The following is a 23,987-nucleotide window of genomic DNA, read 5'->3' on the forward strand; positions in this document are numbered from 1 at the left end:
TTTTGTTAATGTGATGGATCACATTGATGGATTTGTGAATATTGAACCAGCCCTGTCACTCAGGAATGAATCCCACTTGATCATGATGGATAATTCTTTTTATATGCTGTTGAATTCGATTTGCTAGTATCTTGTTGATGCTTGATGGGTTTTTAACAAACATGTATATAATCACAAAGCTATCACCCAGATGCAGATAAAGAACATGTTTAGCTCCCCAGAAGTTTCCTTCATGTTCTCTTGTGAATATTCACTATCTGACCACTAAGACTGTCCTGACTGTCCCTGAATTTTGTATAAAAGAATACATATAGTATGTCCTCTTATTTTTGCTCCAAATCATGTCTGTGCAATTCACACACATTGTGTTTACTGGTGGTTTGCTTTTTTACATTGCTGTGTAATATTCCATGGCATGGGCTACACCACAATTTCTAAAGCTGAATTCAAACTTCTCTGACTTCAGGTTTCTCTTCCAGTCTCTGTGCTGAAGAGATAACTTCAAAACATGCTGCTTGTTTGACCTGAGCCCTGTCCTCTGCTCCTTTTCTCACTCCTCTGGGGGTGAAAGGGACAGGGCATGGTTTCCAGTTTCTCTACCTGGATGCACTATACCTTTCTCCTTCTGAGAAGGCATTCATTGGCTCTGCCTTCTTTCCTGGGGCTATCTAACAAGGGGCAGGTTTACCAGGAGGAGCTCTAGCAAGGTGAGCTCTGCTGTGGGGTTTGTGTGGGACTCCTGATTGGTCAAGGATGTTGGAGAAATGGAACTGGAGGAACTCTTGGGAGGGGCTCTGGACTTTCACAATGCTGTGGTATTGGGGTTAAACCAGATTTAATCATTTCTTCCAAGGGCTGGGGACCTAGACCTGGAGTCTTGGTTATGTACAAGGATACCCAAAGACAGGAGTCCCTTTGGTTCTTAGCTCAGTTCAAAGCAGGGTGAACATGAATCACTTGGAAAGGACATGGAAATTGCCAACTGGACTAGTAGGCAAAGCAGTCCTGCTGGATTGGAGAATAGGATTTCACTTGGGAGGTCTCTCTCACTAGAAGGACCTAGCCAGAGGGTACTTGACAGGTTGGATGGCCTTCTGGGGGCATCAGGGAGTTTCTGAGGGTCCTAGAGCAGCAGACAACTATTTCTGGACTGCACTTACCAGTGGGACATACCCTGCTGGTACCTCCCAGGTGACACTGGGGATGGAGGGGCTTGTCTGCAGAGGGTGGGGGGAGAACTGGACTGTGGCAGGTGTGGATACCTCTCCTCTCCCAAACTCTCTGCTTCCAGGCTTCTGCGTTCGAGTGTCCAATTCAAGCCTGACCTCTCCAGGCAGTGCCCCACAATCCATACTTAGTCTTACCTATTTTTTTTTAAACTTTCCTTCTCTCAGGATGGTATGAATGAATAATACAGCAAATGTATTAGCTTCTAAACTTGCTTGAGTTTGAAAACCAAATGCTTGGCCCCAAAGTTGAAGCACCAATAGATGGACGACTGGCACATGACAGGTTGATATGACCCTGGTGAAGGATGGGTGGAAGGGGTCCTCATCATGAGCACAAGTTCCTTGATGCTGGGAATTCTCCCAGGCAATCCCACTGTAGCCTAGATTACATGATGACACTGTAACCTAGCTCACTATTTGCCTGAGCAAATGACTCGGGCTTGTCAATCCCAACTCAGCCTTTTCTCTGAGTTAACCTTCCCATATATATTTGGGAAAAGTGGTTTGTGGCCACACCTCTGTCCTTTCAGCAATATGAAGGGTCGTCAATCATTTTGCTGCTGGTCAGGGCTGTGATTCTTGTCCTCCTTCTCTTTCTTGAGGATACTGTTACTTTCACATGGGCATCGGTGGAAAGGCTTATTGATTTTTGATTGAGAGAGGAAGAAATCCAATTCATATGAGCTTAATCAAAAAGGAGACTTAATGCTTCATGTAACTGGAAGCATGAAGGTGTTCGGTCTGGCTTGATCCAGAAGCTGAAACAATGTCGTCAAGGGTTTCTTGCATTCCACGTTTCAACTCTGTTTCTTCTGTGTGTCACCCAGTCTTCTTCTCCTGGAGTGCTTCCTTTTGCAGAGGAGGGAGAAAGGAGCAAAGCCTAGGTTGTTCAAGCTTTTCATCGTCTTAGCTCAGCCAACCCCACTAAGAAGTGTGCTTCTTTCTTTAAGAGTTCATTACCAATATTAGGTAGGGACTTGGTCTGGCCCTCTGTGAGTTATGTACTCACCTCTTAGCCAAATCTTTATGGTTGGGTGTGGGAGATGTTCTGGAAGACAGACAATCCCATTAACACCATATGGTGGCCAGCAAAACTGTCCACATTTACTGTGAGGTATGAATATGGAGTAGGGCACACCTCTCTCTACTGCCCTGACCCTTTATTTCCCACAACACTACTGTAACCAAACTCATGTGCATTCACTCCTTAGTGAGCCACAGATGGAAACTATACCAGGTGGAGTTGTTGCACAAAGTAAACTTTATTTGTGGCAAATCAGGATATCAGAGGAGTAACTTCCAAAGCTGTGACTTTCCAAGCAATTTAAGGTTCCTTTGATTTAGGGCTCTTTTGTTTTAGGAATGAACACTCATCATTACATGTAGAGGTAGGGTACGTGCCTTAAGGAAGCCTGTCTATACATCCATTGCATGTTATGTAAATGAGGCTTATGCTCTTCCTTGGGCAGAGATTTTAGTATTTTAATCAGGGGAAGGTAACCATAGGTCACTTCTGACTCTGTGTATAAGTCTGCCTAACAAATTATAGGATCTTTGATATTTGAGCCTGACCTGGAGTCAATGGCTTAGTCTTTGGTTTCCCTGAAAAGGTTTTCAGGATGAGCAATTACACTTGACCTCAAACCCAAACCACAAAAATTAGGAACTCACTCCATGCATGTTGCTGACTCCAACTTTTAATGCCCCTCCAAAACCTGCCTCCTTGTGTATGGTCTCTTGTGCTCTTCACTGTATTTAAAAATGTTGTCTGAAGTTTCTAGCTTTTCTTTGTAGAATGATCAGCTTATTGGATGTGTTTGGTGCACAGTTCTTTGGGTTGGAAGGGGAACCCAATGTGACAAGTTTAAGAAGTTAAATTGCTCTTGGTGGGTTCTATCAAATGGTACAACAGAATTCCTCACTGTTCCCTTTACTCTGCTTTGTTCTTCGTAGAACTTATCACTGCCTGATATTGTGTATATTTGTGTGTGGGTTTTCTCCTCACTAACATGTAAGGTCTATTACAGTAGGATCTTTATCTGTTCTGCCTTGGTGTGGACTGAAAGCTTCAGTTTTCTGGAAAAGGGGAGAAATCAGGGAGGTGGGAAGGTGTGGGCATCAGGAGAAGCCATCTCAGCAGCTGGGTTTGTACATTATGCACGAGGTGATCTTGCTTCTTAGATACAACCGCACGTGTGAGCTCTTTAAGGAAATCACATAGTCATTGTGGTTCTCAACCACTGGGTGGCGCTGTCCACTAATTTTCCTAACACCAAGTCAGGCTAGATTGCTTCGCAGTGGCTGCAAACCCTTACAGCCAGGACCCAGCTTAAAATGCCATCTCTATGGTGGCTCTTGCTGTCCTGACTCACAGCCAGAAGAGCTCATCACATTGACTTCTGAACACACTTCTGCCCAGCCAGTCCAGGCCTCTGTGTGAATTTTCATGAATAGACATTTAGTGGCTGGGGCGCCTGGGTGGCTCAGTCGTATAAGCATCTGACCTCCGCTCAGGTCGTAATCTCGCAGTTTGTGAGTTTGAGTCCTGCTCTGGGCTCTTTGCTGACAGCTCAGACCCTGGAGCCTCCTTCAGATTCTGTGTCTGTCCTTCTCTCTGCCCCTCCCATGCTCATGCTCTGTCTCTCAATAATAAATAAAAGCATTAAAAATTTTTTTTAAAAAGTGGTGGCCCGTGCCTCCAGATATGCATTGGATGTAATGGAACAGCTTCTCTCTTTTGCATCTAGAATGACGCTGGTTATGCATCATCCTTGGGAGAATTGAGAAAATAGTCCCTCAAATCATCTGTATTCTGCAGTTCAGATGAGAAACCCCATGTTCTAGAGCCTATGGGGAGAAGGCTCTTTTTCTGGAAAGAACATGAAGGAGAGAGAAAGGGAAGCTCTGAGTATGTGTTTAGGGTGAAAGCAGCTGTCCTCACAAACCACTTCTTGGTCCTGCCCTTCACGTCATGGTTCCTTTTCCACCAGCTCTTCCTCTGCCATAAGGGACAGTGTGGGAACTGAGAATCGTCATCTTTCCTTTACCAGTGAGAACCTTCTGGACTCAAGCATTCTTTCTTTGGCAGGGGAGCCCTAAGTGCTGACTTTGCTATGAGCCAGACATGGGACTGAACACTTCGTGTATGTTAAGTGGTGTGATTCTCATAATAACCTGACATTGTGGGTGTTTCAGTCTTGGTTTTACAGCACAAAACTGGAGCTCAGAGCGGTTGAATACTTCGCACATCAACACACAGACACACTCTAAATTCTCACATTAAAAAAAAAAATCTTCCCTTGAGCCCATACCTACCTCTGGCTCCAACCCTGAATTTGGTTTCCCTTCACAAAAAAGCTCTTAGAAGAGTTCCCTTTGGCGGATCCTGGTCCCTACTTCTACAGCCCCATTCTCTCACCCCCTTTGGTAGGGCTTCTGTCACTACTCTTCCAGGTCACCTGGGTCCAACCCAATGGCCATCTCTCTATTCTTTTTTTAAATGTTTTTTAAAAATTTATTATTGAGACAGAGAGAAACAGAGCATGAGCCGGGGAGGGTCAGAGAGAGAGGGAGACACAGAATCCAAAGCAGTCTATGAACTGTCAGCACAGAGCCTGATGTGGGGCTTGAACCCACAAACTGTGAGATCCTGACCTGAGCCACCCAGGCACCCCTTTCTATTCTTCTCTTATCTCTTGGCAGCACTCATCATGTTTGACTACTCCCTCTTTAGTTATTTTCTTCTCTTGGCTGCCAGATGACCACGCTCTCCTGAATGTCCTACTATCTTACTGGCTACTCCTTCCTCCCCTTTATGTGAGGCTCCTGCTCTGTTCTACCTCTAAATGTCTGAGTGCCCTGGAGCCCACTGCCCATCTTCTGCATGTTGCTGTCCAGTTTTCCTAACACCATTTGCTGAAGAGACTGTTTTTTTCAACTGGATATTGTCTACTGTTTTGTCAAAGATTAGTTGGATATAGATTTGTAGGTCCATTTCTGTGTTCTCTATTCTGTTCTATTGATCTATATGTCTTTTTGTGTGTGTGTGTGTGTGCCAGTACTGTACTGTCTTGATGATTATAGCTTTATAATGCAGCTTCAAGTCTGGAATTATGATGCCTCCAGGCTTGGTTTTCTTTTTCAACATTGCTTTGGCTATTTGGGGTCTTTTCTGGTTCCATGCAAAATTTAAAATTGTTTGTTCTGTGAAGAATGCTGGTGTTACTTTGATCGGGATTGCATTGAGTATGTAGATTGTTTCGGGTAGGATTAACATTTTAACAATATTTCTTTTTCCAATCCATGAACATGGAATGTTTTCTTTCCATTTTTTTGGTGTGTCTTCTTCAATTTATTCCATCAGCTTTCTATAGTTTTCAGTGTATAGATTTTTCACCTCCTAGGTTTGGTTTATTCCTAGGTATTTTATGATTTTCAGTGTAATTGTAAATGGCCTTGGTTCCTTGATTTCTCTTTTTGCTGCTTCATTATTGGTATATAGCAATGCAACTGATTTCTGTGCATTGATTTTATATCCTGTGACTTTGCTGAATTCATGTATCAGTTCTAGCAGTTTTTTGGTGAAGTCTTTTGCATTTTCCACATAGAGTATCATGTCATCTGTGAAGAATGAAAGTTTGACTTCCTCCATGCCAATTTGGATGCCTTTTATTTCTTTTTGTTGTCTGACTGCTGAGGCTAAGACTTCCAATACTATGTTGAACAACAGTAATAAAAGTGGACATCCCTGTCATGTCCTGATTTTAGGGTCCCTTTGTTTTTTCCCCGTTAAATATGATATTAGCCATGGGCCTTTCATATATTGCCTTTATATTCTTGAGATATGTTTTTTTAATCCATACTTTCTTATGGGTTTTTATCAAGAAAAGATACTGTATTTTGTCAAATGCTTTTTCTGCATCTATTGAGAGGATCGTGTGGTTCTTATCCTTTCTTTTATTAATGTATCACATTGATTTGTGGATATAGAACCAGCCCTGCATCCCAGGAATAAATCCCACTTGATTGTGGTGAATAATTCTTTAAGTGTATTTTTGGTTCTGGTTTGCTAGTATCTTGTTGAGAATTTTTACCTCCATGTTCATCAGGGAAATTGGTCTGCATTTCTCCTTTTTAGTGGGATCTCTGTCTGGTTTTGCAATCAAGGTAATGCTTGTCTCATAGAATAACTTTGGAAGTTTTCCTTCCATTTCTATTTTTTGGAATACCTTCAAAAGAATAGGTATTAATTCTTCTTTAAATGTTTGGTAGAATTTCCCCTGAAAGCCATCTGTTCCTGGATTCTTGTTAGTTGAGAGAGTTTTGATTTTGATTCAATTTCTTTACTAGTTATGAGTCTGGTCAAATTTTTTATTTCGTCCTTTTTCAGTTTGGTAGTTTATATGTTTCTAGGAATTTTTCCATTTCTTTCACATTGCCCATTCTTGTGGCATATAATTGCTCATAATAGTCTCTTATTATTTGTATTTCTGTGATGTTGGTTGTAATCTCTCTTTCATTCATGATTTTATTTATTCAGGTCCTTTTTCTTTTTGGTTAATCTGGATATGGATTTATCAATTTCAAAGAACCTGCTATGTTGCTTTTCATCTTTTTTGTTTTGTTTTGTTTTGTTTTCTCCACTCAAAGAATTCTCCTTAACATTTCTTGCAGGGCTCTTTAGTGGTCATGGACCCCTTTGGTTTTGTTTGTCTGGGAAACTCTTTATCTCTCCTATTTTGAATGACAGCCTTGCTGGATAAAGAATTCTTGGCTGCATATTTTCCTGATTCAGTATGTTGAATATATCCTGCCACTCCTTTCTGGCCTGCCAAATTTCTGTGGATAGGTCTGCTGTGAACTTGATCTGTCTTCACTTATAGGTTAAGGACTTTTTCCCTTTTCTGCTTTCATAATTCTTTTCTGGTCTGTGTATTTTGTGAATTGACTATGATATGCCTTGTTGATAGTCAGTTTTTGTTGAGTCTAGTGGAAGTTCTCTGTGCTTCTTAAGTTTTGATGTCTATGTTCTTCCCCAGATTAGGAAAGTTTACCACTATAATTTGCTCACATAAGCCTTCATATATCTTCAACTTCTGGGACTCCTATGATTTGGATGTTATTCATTTTTAATAAGTCACCAGGTTCTCTAAGTCTTGTATTGTGATTTTTTGCCTTTGTTTTTCTCTTTTTTCCTGCTTATTATTCTCCATAATTTTATCTTCTCTATCACTGATTAGCTGCTCTGTTTCATCCATCCTTGCCATCATGGCATCCATTCAAAATTACCTCTCTGTTATAGCACTTTTAATTTTGGCCTGACTAGATTTTACTCCTGTTATCTAGACAGGAATAGATTCTCTATCCAGCTAGTATTCTTATTATTGTGGTTCTAAATTCTAGTTCAGACATCTTGCTTATATCTATCTTGATTAAATCCCTGGCTGTCTTCCTGTTCTTTTTTGGGGGTGAATTCCTTGATTTTGTCATTTTTGAGGAAGAAAAAAATTAATAAAATAAAAAATTAAAATTAAAAAAATAAAAAACAAAACAAAAAATCAAAGATAGAACCTAGGTGTGTTTGGGTCTGCTTCTTGAAAGAAGCTTGATAAAATAGAGAAAAAAGGGAATGGAAACAAAAAAGGTAAGAAAGAACTTAAAAGTTAAAAAAATTTATAGAATAAAATAAAATAAATGAAATGAAACAGAATAAAAAATAAAATAATAAAATAAAAATAAAGTTTTCTCTTTCTGTATCCAAGAAAGAAAAAAGAAAACAATTTAAGCAAAAACAGCAGACAAATAAATGAACCAGCTAACAGAATGAAACCTGAAGTTACATCCAGTTTCCCCTAGAACTGAAACTATGAAGACTTCTAGAGTACGTACACTAAGCAGGTGGATAGGAATGGGTTTACACTGTAAGCCCGTTACACTGGCTTACATTCTCCACTCTCATTACTCCATTGACTCCATTCTCATTACATTAGATGGCGCTGCTTTGCCAACTAGTAGATGGATCTCTGTGTGTGTGTGCATGTGCTGGCGTGAGAGAGGTGGAAATGGCTTCACTCAGCTCCCTAGTCTCTGGTGCAGGAACTTTGCTTTCTCACCCACCTTTGATCAAGCACCCCTTCTTTGTCTCAGGCCTCAGACTTCTTGCCTACCCGAAATGTACACCTGCCAGACGACCCCCTCCCTCCAGAGTTTTATTTGAGATGGAGTTGTGTTTCAAAACCCCACATTCAGAGACCCCCCAGGGCTTGGACCTGCACTGACTCTCTGGGGGAGAGTCTCACTGAGCATGGGGGTGGGGGGTGGGTGCCATCTTGCCCCAGAAAATGTTTGTGTGATTGCACAGTGGCAGAGGTTCAGAGATTATGGCAAATTACAACACACAGCTGGAGCCAGGCCAAACACCATTTCTTACAGGCCTGCCAAATATAGCTTCAGGACGTCTGGTCATCTGGTTCAAATGCTCATGGTGAAGTAAATGGCTTTACAGAGAGAGGACATGTGGCCAGATCTCTTATCTCCACATAAAATTCTCTTTGTACTACCCAGAATTGCTTCCCCATGTCTTGCCTTTCTGTCCTACCCACTGGTTCCCCCATGTTGCTGTGTGTGGTCTTCCCCTGTTCTGAGCAGAAGGTCTTTCTCTGACATAGCAGTGAAAATCATCCACTGCTCTAGGTCTTATTTTCCACCCCTCCCAATTGATCACCCACATCCCATAAGGCTGATGGTCAAGTAAGCTGGTTAGGTGTAGGTTTATGTGTGTGAGGTCTTTGCTTTAGGATGATCAGGGCTGAAAGACCCTTGTGTGTCCCGATGAGGAGGTCCTTTATGTGTATGTGTATTGTATGTGTATGTGTTTAAAGCCAGGCATCTCCCTACCTTGAAAAGATGAGGAATATCCCTCTTTCAAAGCAATTGAATATACCTAAGGAAAGTGTGTACAGTTATGAATTGTTAGGAGTTTCTGGGAAGCTTTATATTGTATGCTGGCATGGGAATTTGACTTTATATATAGATCTTTCAATTAGGTTTTCAGATTGATATCTCAACTCTGAACCTTGATGGATCAAAAGAGAGAGAGAGAGAGAGAGAGAGAGAGAGAGAGAGAGAGAGAAACAACAAACAACATTTCTTTTCTGGCTTGCCAAGATCCTGGCCCTGGCCTGTGCTTCCTGTTTTCAGCCCTATCCTATCCTTTAGGCTTGTGAACTCTGGTTCCCTGATTTTCGACCCTGGTTCTGGCCAAGGACTTTGAAACTTCCTGCTGCTATGGGTGTACATGTTGAATTTGTTCTGGGTCCTGTGTCAATCCAAGCCTTGCCATCCCCCCATGTTCACTCTGACCTCTAAAGCAAAGATCTAGGCCTGACTACATTGAATTTGTTAGTACTTTTGCTGTCCCTGGGCTGTGAGCTACTAGAGAGAGAAATTTGATCATGTTCAGCTATAACATCTCAGCTCTGATAGCAAGGAGGGTGGAGAGAAATTCCTGAATCAAGGAGTAGGAATCTCTAGGCCAAGAGGTTCTAAAACATGTGCCACTGCCCCCCGCAGAGAGACAAAGGCAGGAATCCTATGGGTCAGAGCTTTGGACCTTTACTTACCTCTGAGGCCCTGACTGGTGACTGATGGGCCACTGTACAAGTTAAAGTGCTTTTGGCACAAGTAACAGAAACCAAGATCTGCTAAGTCTGACTAACATAAAGAAATGGATGAATAGACACACAAAATTTGGTACATACATATGATGAAACACTATTCAGCCTTAAAAAGGAATGAAGCCCTGACAGGTGCTGTAGCATGGGTAAATTGGAGATACTGAGATCTATACTTCTCTTTTGTGTTGAGGATCTAGCAAAACCTCTGCAACAGGGACAAAAATTAGTGTGTGCATATTCCCACTCTAGTTGCTAAAAAAATGTTTTAAGAGAAAAGAAGGAAAAGAAATCTAGTAAAGTAATAAGGATAGACAGGAAGAGTCAGGAGTTCTGTCAGGCATTTCATGAGTAAGAGGCCAGAGACGTGGCAGGTCAGAAGCTGACCGTAATTATTTCATATGGCTGGTGTGCAGGTAGGAAGGGAGGCCTCAAAGGCAGAGCCAAGAGAAGGATGTGAAATATGTATTTCTGTATATTGAGGATGCATTTGTCCCCACCTCCCTTGACTTTGGTATTTCCTCCAGAGATTGAGAAAATGTTTGGAATACTTTTAATTACTTTTTGCATCAGGGACCAGCTTCTCTGAATGTGACTGTCATCCAGAGCACATGGCTGCCTGCATTTTCACAGGGTTACATTTTTCTTTTGGAACCGGGACTCCCACCAAGGCCTGATGGTCATTGAGAGTTGCAGAGCTGGGATTGGCCTTACTTTGTTCTAATACTTTTAACCTGGGCCAAGTTTCTGGGAGGCAGCAAAGGTAGATTGGGATCCTTGATGTACTCTTGGACCCATTTGTTGTTAGGGTTGGTGCACACCTCTCGGTTCTTTTTGGTGACAAAGCTGTGGAGGCAGAGTTAGATTGTCAGTGGCAATGGAATAGGGTAGGGGTCCAGTCCACACTTGCCCATTTCTAGCTCACCGGGGTGCTCACCTCATACTCTTTACTGCCTCCCTAGGCCTCCCCCATCTGAGTTCCTGCAGTAGGCCACTCTCTCTGGCTTCTAGACCTCATTGTCCCTGTTTCAGTCTGTTCCCTGATCAGCCAAGATGCCCAGGCTTGGATACGATTATGGCTGCCATTTATTGGGCCACACAACTATAAGTAACAAGATCAAGAATTAAACTCAGGCCTGGGGCTCCTAGGTTAAGTGTCCAACTGCAACCTTGTGGTTCGTGAGTTCAAGCCCTACATCGGGCTTGCTGCTGTTGGTGCATCAGCACAGAGCCCACTCCAATCCTCTGCCTCCCTCTCTCTCTGTCCCTCCCACTCTCTGCCCCTCTTTCTCTCTCTCTCAAAAATAAATAAATATTTAAAAAACAAACAACTGACGCCTGCCCTGTGAGATTCAAAGCCCAACCACCTAAGCATGACTCCCCTACTTCTAGCATGGAGACTTCTTGGTTCTGTGCATCTCCTTCTAGTCCCGGGTTCCTCTCCCCCCTCCACAGAAATGTCTGTATGTGATGCTTACATGATAGCTGGCATGTAACAGTTGAGGGCCTTTCTGTATCCCACCACCAATTTCCTTGGCAGTACTTTCTCATGATACTTCAGGCAGCAGGTGGGAGAATGGTTCACCGACTCAGGAATTTCTGAGGGAATCACATTGAAAGCTGAACCAAGTAGGCATAGAGGGAGCCCATGGTTGCTAACCTTCATCTCCCACCCATTGCATTCCAAGCTTCTGATGGCAAAGCCATCTGTTAGTAGGGACTGATGATAGCTTGATAGGTACTAGACTGTGAAAAAAGGAAGGGGAGGTGGACATACATCTAGAATGTTCAGCCTCTGAACTGAATTTCAGCAAATGCAAGTGACTCAGTTATTCACATTTGTTGGTGAGCAAGGCCTTGGTTTGGCCAACATGTACTGAGCTCTAAGTGGGCAAAATTCTGAGGAAGACAACACTATTATTACTCTGGAGTGTCTCACAGTCTAGTCAGAGTGAAAAGGGAAAGTGAAATGAATAATACTACAGAAGGATGTGGTCTGGGATAGAAGATAATTTGGCACAAGGTGCTTTGGAGAACAGAATGAGGGGCATCTACCCCAGCCTGGGTGGCTGAGGAAGAAGTCCCACAGCATATGGTGCATGGCTTGCTTCTTGAAGGATGAGTGGATTGAGGCAGAAGAAAGGGTTGTAGGATCTGGAAGAGAGAAGGCATGAAGGTAAGGGAGGCCGAGTGTCTGGGGAGTGCTGGGCCATTACAGATGGCTGCAGTGCAATGTGAGAAGAAAGAAGAGGAGATGGAATTGGAGAGGGAAAGGGGAGACCAGCACACTTTCTGAGCTGTGGACTCTATCCTAGTGGCATCAGAGGGGCTGAGGTCAGGGAGGAGGGCGAGATAAGCAGTGAACCAGAGAAGTTAGAGTGAGAAGGAAAGTGTTCTATTTAGGCTTCGGGTAGGACATCTGGAATCAGTATCTTGACCAAATGATTGAAGCATGGGCAAATTAAAAAAAATCTCTCTAGGTCTCCTTATCCATTAAATGAAGGTAAAAGGATCATGGTAAGAGTTAGTTGAGAAAATGCTGGTAAAACCTTTAATTCAAAACACAGTAAGGCTCAGTCAGTGCTTGTTATAATTAAGAGCAGATGGTTGTAGTTGACCATTCTTCTTGCCTGGAAATGCCACTTCCCCTCTCTCTTTGATGCTGTCAGAATGTTGGCCTTGGTTGGTTGTTAGTACTGTGTCTCCCTTGAGCTCCCCTGACTACTCGTCAGTTGGGACATCACACAGGAGGGTGGGCAGAGATCTCCTCCAGTCCCTAAAACTGCAGAGTGCAGATCCTTTGGAGCCTGATCCCTTGCTTCCAGCTGGTGGCCAAGACTGGAATATCCTGAGAGTCCCATTTGGCTGATCCAAGCTTTGGGTGGGCCATTTTCTCTTTTTTGAAGACTGAACCCATCAGAGTGGTCTGTTTGACCTTCCCTAAGGGCATTGTTACCTCCTGCAACCCACTGATGCAACTCTGCTCATAGTTATGTCCATAACCCTGATTCTCAAAGCAAAGTTGACAAAGTCCAGGGGGCATCTTGAGAGCATGTGGTGAGATTATGTGGTGCGCATGACCCTTGTTCTTCTGAGAGTTTATACACCAGAGTCCAGCCAGACCACATGCCAAGGGTAGCCGTAGGAAGTAAAGAAGGGCTGGGGCACCTGGAGGATGATATGTGGAAAGTATGAGTGGCTTGGTCTCTTTCTTGTTGCCAGATCCTCATACATGATGGTTGAAGCAGGGACAGAGAGTGGGAAAAACAAACCTTGTCTCCATAGGTTCCAAGCATCCTGTGGCTCCCAAAACCTTTCACCCCCTTTCTCTTTTCTGTAGCTTTTATTTAGACCCAGTCTGGAGAATGGGGATGGAGGCCATAAATCCTGCACTGTACACCTGCGCATCCCTTTAGCCCTTCCTTTGGGTGCCATGAGAGTCTCACAAATCTGTGCCAGACACTACAAGAAAAGGTGTCTAGGTTCAGACTACCCATCACTGGGCTTGGTCCCAAACATCATTTCAGCCCCCTCCCCAGTACCGTTTGTCCTGATCTCTCAGAGCACCTGCAGCTTTTTTTTTTATTAATAGTTTATTGCCAAGTTGGTTTCCATATAATACCTAGTGCTCTTCCCCACAAATGCCCCCCTTCATGACCATCACCCCATCACCTTTCCTTCTACCTCTTCAGCCCTCAGTTTGTTTTCAGTATTCAAGAGTCTCTCATGATTTGCCTTTCTCCCTCTACCTAACTTTCTTCCTTCCCTTCCCCTTCCCATAGTCCCTTGTTAGGTTTCTCCTGTTAGACCTATGAGTGAAAACATATGGTATCTGTCCTTCTCTGCCTGACTTATTTCGCTTAGCATGACACCCTCGAGGTCCATCCACTTTGCTACAAATGGCCAGATTTCATTCTTTCTCATGGCCATGTAGTATTCCATTATGTATATATACCACATCTTCTTGATCCATTCATCTGTTGATGGACATATAGGCTCTTTCCATGATTTGGCTATTGTTGGAAGTGCCGCTATGAACATTGAGGTACATGTGCCCCTATGCATCAGCACTTCTGTATCCCTTGGGTAGATCCCCAGCAGTGGTATTTCTGGGTCATAGGGGAGTTCTACTGATAGTTTTTTGAGGAACCTCCACACTGTTTTCGAGAGCTGCTGTACCAGTTTACATTCCCACCAACAGTGTAGGAGGGTTAAAGAATACTTCCTGAAATGACAGGCCCTGGACAGTCAATGAGCCTCCTTTAATAGAGAACTATTGACAGGTGCACAGTGCATAACAACCTTTTAAAACTGACAAGAGACAGAAAGCTAGCCAAAATGACAAAACAAAAGAACTCTCCTCTAAAGAAATTCCAGGAAGAAATCACAGCCACAGGACTGCTCAAAACGGACATAAACAACATAAATGAATAAGAATTTAGAACAATTGTCATAAAATTAATCACTAGGCTTGAAAAAACCATCAGAGAAGCTATTGATACGCAGACTAGGACCTTCAAAATAGCGGTGATGAGTTAAAAAAGGCTATAAATGAGATGCATAATAAAATGGAGGTGGCCACTGCACAGATTGAAGAGGCAGAGAGGAGAGTAGGTGAATTGGAAGACACAGTTATAGCAAAAGAGGAAGCCAAGAAAAAGAAAGAGAAATTGATACAGGAGCAGGAAAGGGGAATTTGAGACCTAAGTGATACAATCAAATGGAACAATATCCAAATCATAGGAGTTCCTGAAGAGGAAGAAAGAGAAAAAAGGTCCTGAAGGGGTGCTTGATCAAATTATAGCCAAGAACTTCCCAAATCTGGGGAAGGAAAAAGACATGGAAATTCAAGAAGCACATAGAACTCCCCTAAGACATAACTTGATCTTTGGCACAACATATCATAGTGAAACTGGCAAAATATAAAGACAAAGAGAGAATTCTGAAAGCAGCTAGGGATAAAAGGACCCTAACATACAAAGTTATATCTGAGTGGTTACAGATCTATCTACTGAAATTTGGCAGGCCAGAAAGGAATGGCAGAAAATCTTCAATGTGATGAACAGAAAAATATACAACCAAGAATCCTTTATCCAGAAAGCCTGTCATTCAAAATAGATGGAGAGATAAAGGTGTTCCCAAATAAACAAAAATTGAGAGACTTCATCACCACCGAACCAGTCCTACAAGAAATCGTACGAGGAACTCTATGAGTGAAATGTAGGAAGGAATATAAGGTACCCGAGATATCACTACAAACATGAACTCTACAGGGAACACAATGAATCTAAACCCGCATTTTTCAACAATAACACTGAATGTAAATGGACTGAGCACTCCAATCAAATGACACAGGGTAGCAGAATGGATAAAAAGCCAAAAGCCATCTATTTGCTGTATACAAGAGACTCATCTTAGACCTGAAGACACCTACAGATTGAAAGTAAGGGGATGGAGAAACATCTATCATGTGACTGGAAGTCAAAAGAAAGCTGGTGTAGCAATACTTATATCGAACAAACTGGACTTTAAAGTAAAGGCAGTAACAAAAGATGAAGAAGGACATTATATAATAATTACAGGGTCTCTTCATCAGGAAGAGCTAACAATTATAAACATCTATGCACTGAATTTGGAAGCACCGAAATACATAAAACAACTAATCACAAACAGAAACAATCTTATTGATAAGAATGTGCTTATTGTAAGGGATTTTAATACTCCACTTACAGCAATGGATAGATCAGTCAGACAGAAAATCACTAAAGAAACAATGGACCTGAATGGCACTTTGGAACAGATGGAATTAATAGATAGATTTAGAACTCTGCATCCTGAAGCTAGGGAATACACTTTCTTCTCGAGTGCACGTGGCATATTCTCCAAGATAGATCACATACTGGGGCATAAAACAGCCTTCCATAAATACAAAAGAATTGAGATCATACCATGCACACTTTCAGATCACAATGCTATGAAACTTGAAATTAATCACAGAAAAAAGTCTGGAAAACCTCCAAAAATGTGGAGGCTAACAACCACCCTACTAAAGAATGAATGGGCCAGTCAGACAATTAGAGAAGAAATTAAAAAACATATGGAAACCTGCAGCTTATCTTATCCAGCTGCCTTGCTCTCCTTTCATTGCTCACGTTTATTCTCATTTCTTCTATTGCTTCCTTGACTCCTCTTAAATGATCATTCACTATTCTTCTCTTTCGGATTCCTGACATTACCTTGACCCAGCTTCCTGGAACAGCCTGATGACCCCAGAAGGAATCTGGACACCGGCCCAGCTCTCTTTGCAAAGGGGAAAGTTTGAGGAGTGTGCCTTCAGGAGGGGAGAGGGCCCGTGGCTGATGACGGAGACCTGACAGGGTTCTTGGTGTCACCTCGCTGCCCGCTGCCCTGTCTGCCTTTCTCATTCTAGCCCTACAGGGACAGGTGGACTCACTTGACTGGCCGTACAAAGCCGGAGTGGTGGAGATGAGGATGAGGAGAAAGAGGGCAGCCACAGAGACCTTCATCCTTTTGGGGGGACCCTTCAGCGTCAGGGGAGGCTTGTCACTCACTGCGACTTCACAGCTGCTCTCTGGACTCTGACCACTTTAGAGTGTGTGGAAGAGAGAGGAGGTGCCTCCCTCAGTGTTTGCCGAAAGGGAGGGCAGAGCGAGGTCTGGCGCAGGGTTGGATTAATGTTTTCTCTTTTAATGTTTATCTATTTTTGAGAGAGAGTGCCAGCAGGGGAGAGGCAGAGAGAGGAGGGGGCAGAGAATCCCAACTAACAGTATCGCACTAACAGTAGTGAGCCTGATGGGAGGGCTCGAACTCACGAACCATGAGATCATGACCTGAATCAAAGTCAGATCCTCAACTAATTGAGCCATCCAGGTGCCCCGAATTAATAAAATTTAAATTCACTGGGAGAGGAGTAGAGAAAGGGAACATGTGGTTCATATGTGCTGTGTGTCAGCCACCTTGTATGTGCACTGATTAACCCAATCCTCACCGCAGTGCAGCGGAGATCATTATTCTCTTTTATAAATGAGGCCACTTGAGTCTTAGGTTAAATTCTCCCAGGTCGGGGGGAGGGGGGAGGGGGGAAGACAGGTGGTGGTGATGGTGGAGGGCACTTGAGGGGAAGAGCACTGGGTGTTGTATGGAAAACAATTTGACAATAAAATATTATGGAAAAAAAAAATTCTCCCAGGTCACAGAGATGGGAGGCAGACAGTTCTGCAAACCAGATCTGTGTGATTTCACCACATTACCTGCGACCATCTCTATTTTGGGGAAAGGGGGGACGGAGGGTGGAACCACCCCAGTTCCCTCAGGTGATTGGTCTTTGGGAGGGTGAACATAAAGCAGGATTAGAGAGAGGACAGACTGAAGTGAGAATAGGGTGTAGGCCTCTGATGCCTCCCATTCCCAGTTTAAGGACACATGACTCAGCTCACATCTTTTCACATCACAGATTATATTACTGCAAAAAAACCCAGTGTGCTGATCCTTGGGTCCTCATTTATTGCTGAGGTCTTTGGCTTATTTGCTGATGTTCTTTTATCTCTTTGGACCTTGGGCTCTGAGCCAGTTTTATTTCATTATTTTTTAATAGTTTATTATCAAATTGGTTTCCATATAACACCCAGTGCTCTTCCCCACAAGTGCCCTCCTCCCTTCCCACCATCTCCCTTCACCCTCTCTCTCCCCCTTCAACCCTGGCTCGTTTTCAGTATTCACTCAGGTCTAACAGGGAACAGGAGAAACCTAATGGAGGACCATGGGGAGGGAAAGGGGGAAAGTGAGTTGGGGAGAGAGAGGGACGCAAAACCTGAGAGACTATTGAATTCTGAACCAGTTTTAGATCTAGTTGGTCATCCCTCCTGTGTGACTGCGATATGGGCTTATCCAACCGGCCACCTCAGCCAACCATGGCCCACAGAGAGCGCTCCAACCCCACGCACCTGACAACCTCTTCTGTTTTCCCAAGTTCCAGCTTCTGGGCCGGGGTCCTTGACTAGGGCTGACCTGCCCCTCTGTGTCTTCTCTCTTCGGACCACCTCAGGACTCCATTCCGGGAGGTGAAGGTAGAATTTGGAGAAGAGATGTAAAATATAGGGGATTTTTGCCGTTGATGGACTGTGCGCTTTAGAGGTATAGTGGGGAGTGTTTCAGTAAATGAGAGCAGACTGAGGCAAGGCAGATGAAGGTCATTACGGGGTTTCTGTTTGGCATGACTGCTCATGAATAGGGAAAAACTATATAATGCATTTAGTCCTGGTGTGTTCAAGGCAGTCAGTGGTGATGAAGCTATGGCTTTTTAGGAGGGTAGTATGTATGTATTTGGGTACCCCCTTGACTGTTGTTTTTGGAGGTGAGGACACCTGAGGAAGCCTGTTAGCATATAAGCTTTCTTTTGGCACTAGTCTGTGGAAGACTGTGGCCAGAGAAGGGTGGCCACTGTACCTACACTGGCCATGCTCTTACTCCAAGTATGAGGATCTCCTCCTTGAACCCTGAAGATGGGTCTGAGAGCCTTTGGGAGCAGCTGGGTGTTATTCATGGAGCATAGCCACCCCTTGATTCCTGTATTTTTCTATCCATCCATTTATCCAGCCATCAGTCTTTCCATTTCCTGAGCACGTGGTATGAGCCAGGCTTTCTGTTAGGCCTTGGGGAGGATACAAAAATGGGCATAACAGTATAGTACCACCTGATGTATGCAAGTGGAGGGGGAAAGGTTGGATAAAATCAGTCTTAGCCCAGATATCTGGAAACAAGGGCCTTGGGAGCAGCACAGAACAAAGGACTTTGAAGTTTGGCTGTTATGAAGAAGACTATATGAAGATTTGCCTGCAAAATCAGGTGATAGTTCTTAGCATTGCACTTGTGTAGCTTATATAAATAAGATAATACATGAAAACAGTTTAACAGACTGCTTGAAAGGTAGAAAGTGATAAGACAATGGTATCTGTTATCATCATGATGAATATTGTGTAAAGGTGGCCCCAGCTTCCCGCCACCCCCATCATAGGCCTGACCTGTTTTTTGCACCTAGTGTTTACCACATTTCTGCAGAGCAAAACCTGAATCTGAGAGTGCCACCTGGCTGGACTTCAAAGAGTAGATTTGTTAGAAATGAGTGAGGACAGGAAGGGCATGAATTCAAGGTCTTTAATTCAAAGCAAGGCAGCTCCTAGGAGGCAGTGGGGGCTAAGCATTGGGACTGAGAGGGGGGCCTTGGTCTCTTCTCCTTCAGATGGCCAGCTCATTTCTCTTTCAGGCCCTTGATGTAGTCCTGGACCCAGGCGTCACTGGGGTTGGCACATATGGATTGGCTCTTTTTGGTGATGAAGCTGTGGAATGAAAGGGAGAAGGGTTACAGACTGAGATAGTCAGCAGTGAAGTGCAAGCCAGTCAGCCTCCCAAACACATTCCTCACCCACCTAGGCTGTTTCTCCTTCCTTTGTCAGAGGCAGCTCAAGATCAGTCTCCTCTCTGAGACATGCTCTCCAGCCACTCAGGGCCCCGGGATCCATCTAGCCTCCATGTTTCCCTGCCCCTGGAAGTGCACTCCTGCCTTCCCTTCCCCTCCCCTGAAGCCTCCCCATGCATGAAGTCAGCTTCCTCCTTGTTCCCGGCAGGTTCAGCCAGGCCAGAAAGCCCCCAGGTTGCCCCACTGCCACCTATCACTGCACCTGAGAGGTGCTCTTGGGAGTCCCCACTTCAGATCCTCCCTACCCTCCAGGGCTTGCGGGCTTCCTGCCCCCAGTATATAGTGTGTGGGTGCCACCTACACGACTCCGGGCTTGGAGCACTGGCTGCTGGTCTCATAATAATCTGCGATCCGATGGCGCGGGATTGCCTTGTCAATGTAGCGGAAGCAGCACTCGGCTGGGTGGTAAGGTCCTTCTGAGGAGAAAGCAGGGAGGGAAGCAGACACTGGGCTCTCTGCTAAAGGCCAGAGCTGCTGGCTGCTTCTGCACTACAGAGGGTAGGAAAGGGAAGGGAGGAGGAGGTGGCCCCACAGAATTTGGAGGGAGGGTTGTGCAGGACTCAGTCCTCTGGCTCCTTTTTCCCTCCTGTATCCGCAATCATCTTCCTTCCTGTTCTTCAACCTCTCCTAGAAAGACTGGCTGATTACCTTCAACTCTGGATTGAAGATTAGAAAGCCCAAATCTTCTCAGTGAATACATACTATCCCTGTGGGGCAGACTCCACAGGTGTCCCAAAGAGGAGGGATACTTGGAAGAAATGACAATTGGGACAGGGACACATGCCAGCTAGGAGGGCAGATCCAACCCTTCCTAATCCCCTCATCCTGCCTGTGCCCCCCTGTCCTGCAAAGAAGGAAGCCAACACCCAGGCCCAAGGACACCAAAGGAGTCAGGACACCCAGGTCCCAGCCTCCCTGACCTTTGCTGGCTGTGTGTCCATGGTAACTTTATTTCCCTCTTTGTTTCCTTCTCTGTCAATGAGGCTGCTGGACTGGACTGGTGGTTTTTACCCTGAGTTTCTGGCAGCCTGGGGGTTTTGGGGACTATTTTAGAAGTACTGATGCATTTGGGAATAGAGTTTTGGGGATAGTATCCCATTCACCCCCCCCCCCGTTTTTTTGTGTGACTCTTTTACATATTAGGTGTCCAAGTAAGCTTTTGTTGGAAGAGAGGTTCCCTGGTCTAAAAAGTGTTAGACATCATTGGATTAGGTGAATTTTTTAGTTACTTTCTGATTTCTGAAATTTCATGGCTCTTATAGGAGGTGCAAGGGGGTGACAGTGGAAATAATACATTTCATCAAGCTTCACTTACAGGAGTAGCAGGAAGGGCATTTCAGAATGAGGGCCCTGGATAAACAAGTAGGCACTGTAGTCATGGAGTGGAGTGTTGGGTGCGGCATGTTATGTGACCAGCCTGGACAGACTGCCCGTGTGCTGGTAATGGCCTCTGAGGTTGTGGGGGTAGCAGGCAGCCAGATGCTTGGGTGGGAAGGGAACAACTTGATCTTTTTACCCAGTACTGTTCCAGGTAGCATCCTCCCTCTCCAAAGAATGGAATAAGAGGTCCAACTGGCCCCTGACACCACTCCCACCCTATTCTTCTGAGCTCCACACATCTTCTCAGAGAGGCAAGTCAACTTGTCCAGACTCCCGTTAACTTTAGTCTAGCTTTATTTCAACCCCCTCAAACCCCCTCTGTTCCCTCCCAGCTTCTGAGAAGGAGCTGAGGTAAAATTGAAGGGTGAGGCATGGCTTTGGTTGTGTGTAAAGGCAACTAGTCCTAAGAAATAAGCTGGAAAAGGGTGGCCAAGGTGGGACCCCCACTGTTGTGGTCGCCCACAGCCCACACCTCAGCAAGGCCACACTGGTGGGGTAGGGCTGACCCTGGAAGTCAGTGGCCCCAATCTCAGGGGGGCAAGCAGACAAAATGGTTTCTCTGTCTCCCTAGAGATAATGTCCCCCAAATAGGGTGGGCTACTCTTAATGGAAAAGAGAGATGAGCTGAGGGAGTGGACAGGCAGGCTTACTCCATGGCCTTGGAGGAAGGGGGACTAGTCCCGGGAGGGTGAGGACAAAACCAGTTTCAGAAGACCCCAGACCTCTTTCTAGAGCCCCTCCCCCTTGTCTCCCTAGCAACTCTACTCCTGCTTCTTTCTCCACAGGGTCCAGGATGGAAAGAAGACAAGGTATTGTACTCACGTGAGGAAGATTCAGCCATGGACCCCAGGGTGCTGGTGATGAAGAAAAGGAGGAAGAGGGAGATGGCAGCCATGGAGACTTTCATCCTCTTGGGTGGAGGGAGCTACTACAGGAGGAGAACTGGCCTGGCTGGGGTTTCTGACGTGACTGGGCTGAGGTGGTGTTGAGAAATGACCTTCAAGGCAAAGTGTTTCTTAAAATAAGGGAACTAAGATTACAAAGGGAAGTAGGAAGCAGCGATGCCTCAGCAATTTCATATCCTGAACAATGTTGAGGGTGGAGTGAGGAAAGCATGGAGAGCCAAGATTTCAGGGAGGAAATTGCCTTGTATCCATGGTGGGAATAAATTTAACTCCTTTGATATAAGCCCTTCCTTTGGTATAGGCCACAACACAAGGTCCGGGGTACTGTTGCATGCTTAGCAAAGATCTCAAGGCTGGGATCTGGCCTGTGCCCATGTGAGGAGGTTCAGGATCTGTTTGTCTGGAGATCAGAGGGGATTTGGGGTATCAGGATGAGGCCAGGAGCCACCCATCTCCAGTCTCACTCTTCTGGGCTAGGAACTTCTCACTTAAATACTTAAGCAGAACTTCCAGCTCCCAGACTCATTGTCACCCTCTCACCATACCTTGGGGTGAAGAAAGACCATAATACTCAGTAGATACTTAATTTAAAAAACATTATATAACAGCTATACACAGCAGCCACTGTCCCAAATATTTTATGATTATTAGCCCATTTAATCTTTAAAGAAGCAGTTGAGGAAAAACCAAGGCACAGAGAGCAGAAGTAACTTGCCCAAGCTTTGACAGTTGATAAATGGAGTATAGTTTCGGACCCAGATATTCTGGTTCCCAAGTTTGTGTTCTTAACTACTATGCAGTGGAAAAACCTGGGGACCCCAAATGAACTGTCTCTGAAAGTGTCCTAGCTTTTCTACAAAGCATCTAGTCTTAGCTTTTTCTGGGCTCAGACGGATCCCTTTAGGACCTTCTCCTGGCTTCTGACTTCCATCACAGAGAAGCTCAATGGGTACCTAGAAAATGCCGTGTTCAGGGATGGCCAATAAACTTCACTGATTAGGGTGGGCCAGAGTTCTGTGCTGCAAAGTATTCTGAGGCTGTGTCCACACACCTCAGAAGAAGTGCTGTGACTAATATGTGTAGCTCACATGCTATGTTTTGCCATCCTTAGATTACTCTAAGCTGGCCATTTACTGAGGAGGAATTTGGGCTCAGGAAAGGACCAGGGACTTGCTTATATTTACATGATGACTGGGATGCAGAATAGATCCGCCTCTGCAGACTCAGTTCAGTGGCCTTTACCATGTTCAGCTTGGGGATCATTTTGCTTACTGTTGTAGTTTGTAGTTAGAAGGCTGTTTACATCTTCTCTCCTTTCCTGGACTCATCAGGGCAGGGAACATCTGTAATTTATCTTTGCCCATTCGTAAAGAGCTTAGCACAATTTGTAAATACATGTTTTAGAAGAACCATGAATAAAGTACTTGAACTAATCTAAGTATGTACATCTGACAGGAAGCAGCTGAATTCTCATGGTGAGGTGCCAAGACAGCCACTTGTTAGACATTTTCTGCACTTGTTATCATCAATAAACAATACTATTTAAACAAATCAAATGACAATTGCCTTCAGGAACAATCTAAGGAAATAAGTTGTTTCTGGGGAGAATATGAGTTGGAGGGAAGCAGCTTTTACTTTGTTTTCATGGGGACTTAGCCCACTTGCCAAGTTGTTGCTGGGAGCCTTACAGGAAATCCTTTTATTTTTTAAGCAGTTATTAAATTCCTACCTACATTACTCTGTATATACTAATTGCTATAATAACCTCTAAATCTCAGGGATTAATTAAATGAAGGTTTGTTTCTTGCTCATCACAGTCCAATGTGTGTGAATAGTGGGATGAGGGTGTGTGTATTGGACAAAGCTGTTTCTATTTATGCATGTATTCAGGGACTAAGGCTTCTATCTGTGGTTTCCCCCAGTTTCAACAAAAGGTCTCCAATTCTGCCACCATGGTGGAAAGCCAGAAGAGAATTGGGAGATTTTTATGCACCAGTTGTGGTAATGATATAAATAACTTTCACTTATAGGCACATGGAAGTACAAGAGGGCCATCCTGCTAAGAGGCACTACATCTAGACAGTTTATCATTCACCCATCTTTCTGCACAGCATCCTGAGGTAAACAAATTTTAAATGTTCACTTTCAGTAAACCAGCTATGACAATTTATATTAACATATTGAACTAGAACCTATTTGAATAGATTTATAATTTTTCCTTCCTCACTTCCCTTCCCCCCTTTCTTCTTTCCTTCCTTTCTTCTTCCTCCCTCCCTCCCTCCCTTCTTCCCTCCCTCTGTCCCTT

At 44.2% G+C, this 23,987-nt stretch overlaps 2 protein-coding genes and 1 long non-coding RNA gene across 4 annotated transcripts in view; 1 reads left to right on the forward strand and 2 right to left on the reverse strand.

Moving 5' to 3' along the window:
* The window catches only part of LOC115281433, a 45,281-nt gene extending 23,641 nt beyond the window's left edge, over positions 1 to 21,640 (forward strand). Inside the window, exon 3 of the long non-coding RNA XR_003904304.1 lies at positions 21,563 to 21,640. This is a non-coding gene — a long non-coding RNA (uncharacterized LOC115281433). The remainder of the gene's footprint in view (positions 1 to 21,562) is intronic.
* Positions 10,432 to 16,528, reverse strand: CCL16 (C-C motif chemokine ligand 16). The gene is made up of 3 exons (XM_029926761.1): positions 16,356 to 16,528; positions 11,380 to 11,500; positions 10,432 to 10,747 (listed from the first exon to the last, which is right to left on the reverse strand). The coding sequence occupies exons 1-3, from the start codon at positions 16,426 to 16,428 to the stop codon at positions 10,612 to 10,614; spliced, it is 330 nt and encodes a 109-aa protein (XP_029782621.1). The 5' UTR covers positions 16,429 to 16,528; the 3' UTR covers positions 10,432 to 10,611.
* Positions 19,062 to 21,704, reverse strand: CCL14 (C-C motif chemokine ligand 14). Of its 2 annotated transcripts, none has more exons than XM_029926763.1 (3): positions 21,600 to 21,704; positions 19,699 to 19,810; positions 19,062 to 19,257 (listed from the first exon to the last, which is right to left on the reverse strand). In XM_029926763.1, the coding sequence occupies exons 1-3, from the start codon at positions 21,682 to 21,684 to the stop codon at positions 19,170 to 19,172; spliced, it is 285 nt and encodes a 94-aa protein (XP_029782623.1). In that variant the 5' UTR covers positions 21,685 to 21,704; the 3' UTR covers positions 19,062 to 19,169. The 2 variants fall into 2 exon arrangements, with proteins under 2 accessions (XP_029782623.1, XP_029782622.1); XM_029926762.1 differs by having other exon boundaries at positions 19,699 to 19,813.
* Positions 21,705 to 23,987: the final 2,283 nt, after the last annotated feature.

This window comes from Suricata suricatta, chromosome 17, assembly GCF_006229205.1.
Source record: "Suricata suricatta isolate VVHF042 chromosome 17, meerkat_22Aug2017_6uvM2_HiC, whole genome shotgun sequence".
In the NCBI taxonomy this organism is placed as follows: domain Eukaryota; kingdom Metazoa; phylum Chordata; class Mammalia; order Carnivora; family Herpestidae; genus Suricata; species Suricata suricatta.

What these genes read in the sequence shown, in the direction of transcription:
- CCL16 (XM_029926761.1), bottom strand. Translation starts at nt 16,428, where the DNA reads ATGAAGGTCTCTGTGGCTGCCCTCTTTCTCCTCATCCTCATCTCCACC. An exon ending in GGCTTTGTACGGCCAGTCAA is followed by an intron (nt 11,501 to 16,355) that starts GTGAGTCCACCT and finishes TGATTCCCTCAG; the next exon opens with AAATTCCTGAGTCGGTGAAC. An exon ending in TGTTACATGCCAGCTATCAT is followed by an intron (nt 10,748 to 11,379) that starts GTAAGCATCACA and finishes CTGCCTCCACAG; the next exon opens with CTTTGTCACCAAAAAGAACC.
- CCL14 (XM_029926762.1), bottom strand. Translation starts at nt 21,684, where the DNA reads ATGAAAGTCTCCATGGCTGCCATCTCCCTCTTCCTCCTTTTCTTCATC. An exon ending in CATGGCTGAATCTTCCTCAC is followed by an intron (nt 19,814 to 21,599) that starts GTGAGTACAATA and finishes CTTTCTCCTCAG; the next exon opens with AAGGACCTTACCACCCAGCC. An exon ending in TGCTCCAAGCCCGGAGTCGT is followed by an intron (nt 19,258 to 19,698) that starts GTAGGTGGCACC and finishes TTCATTCCACAG; the next exon opens with CTTCATCACCAAAAAGAGCC.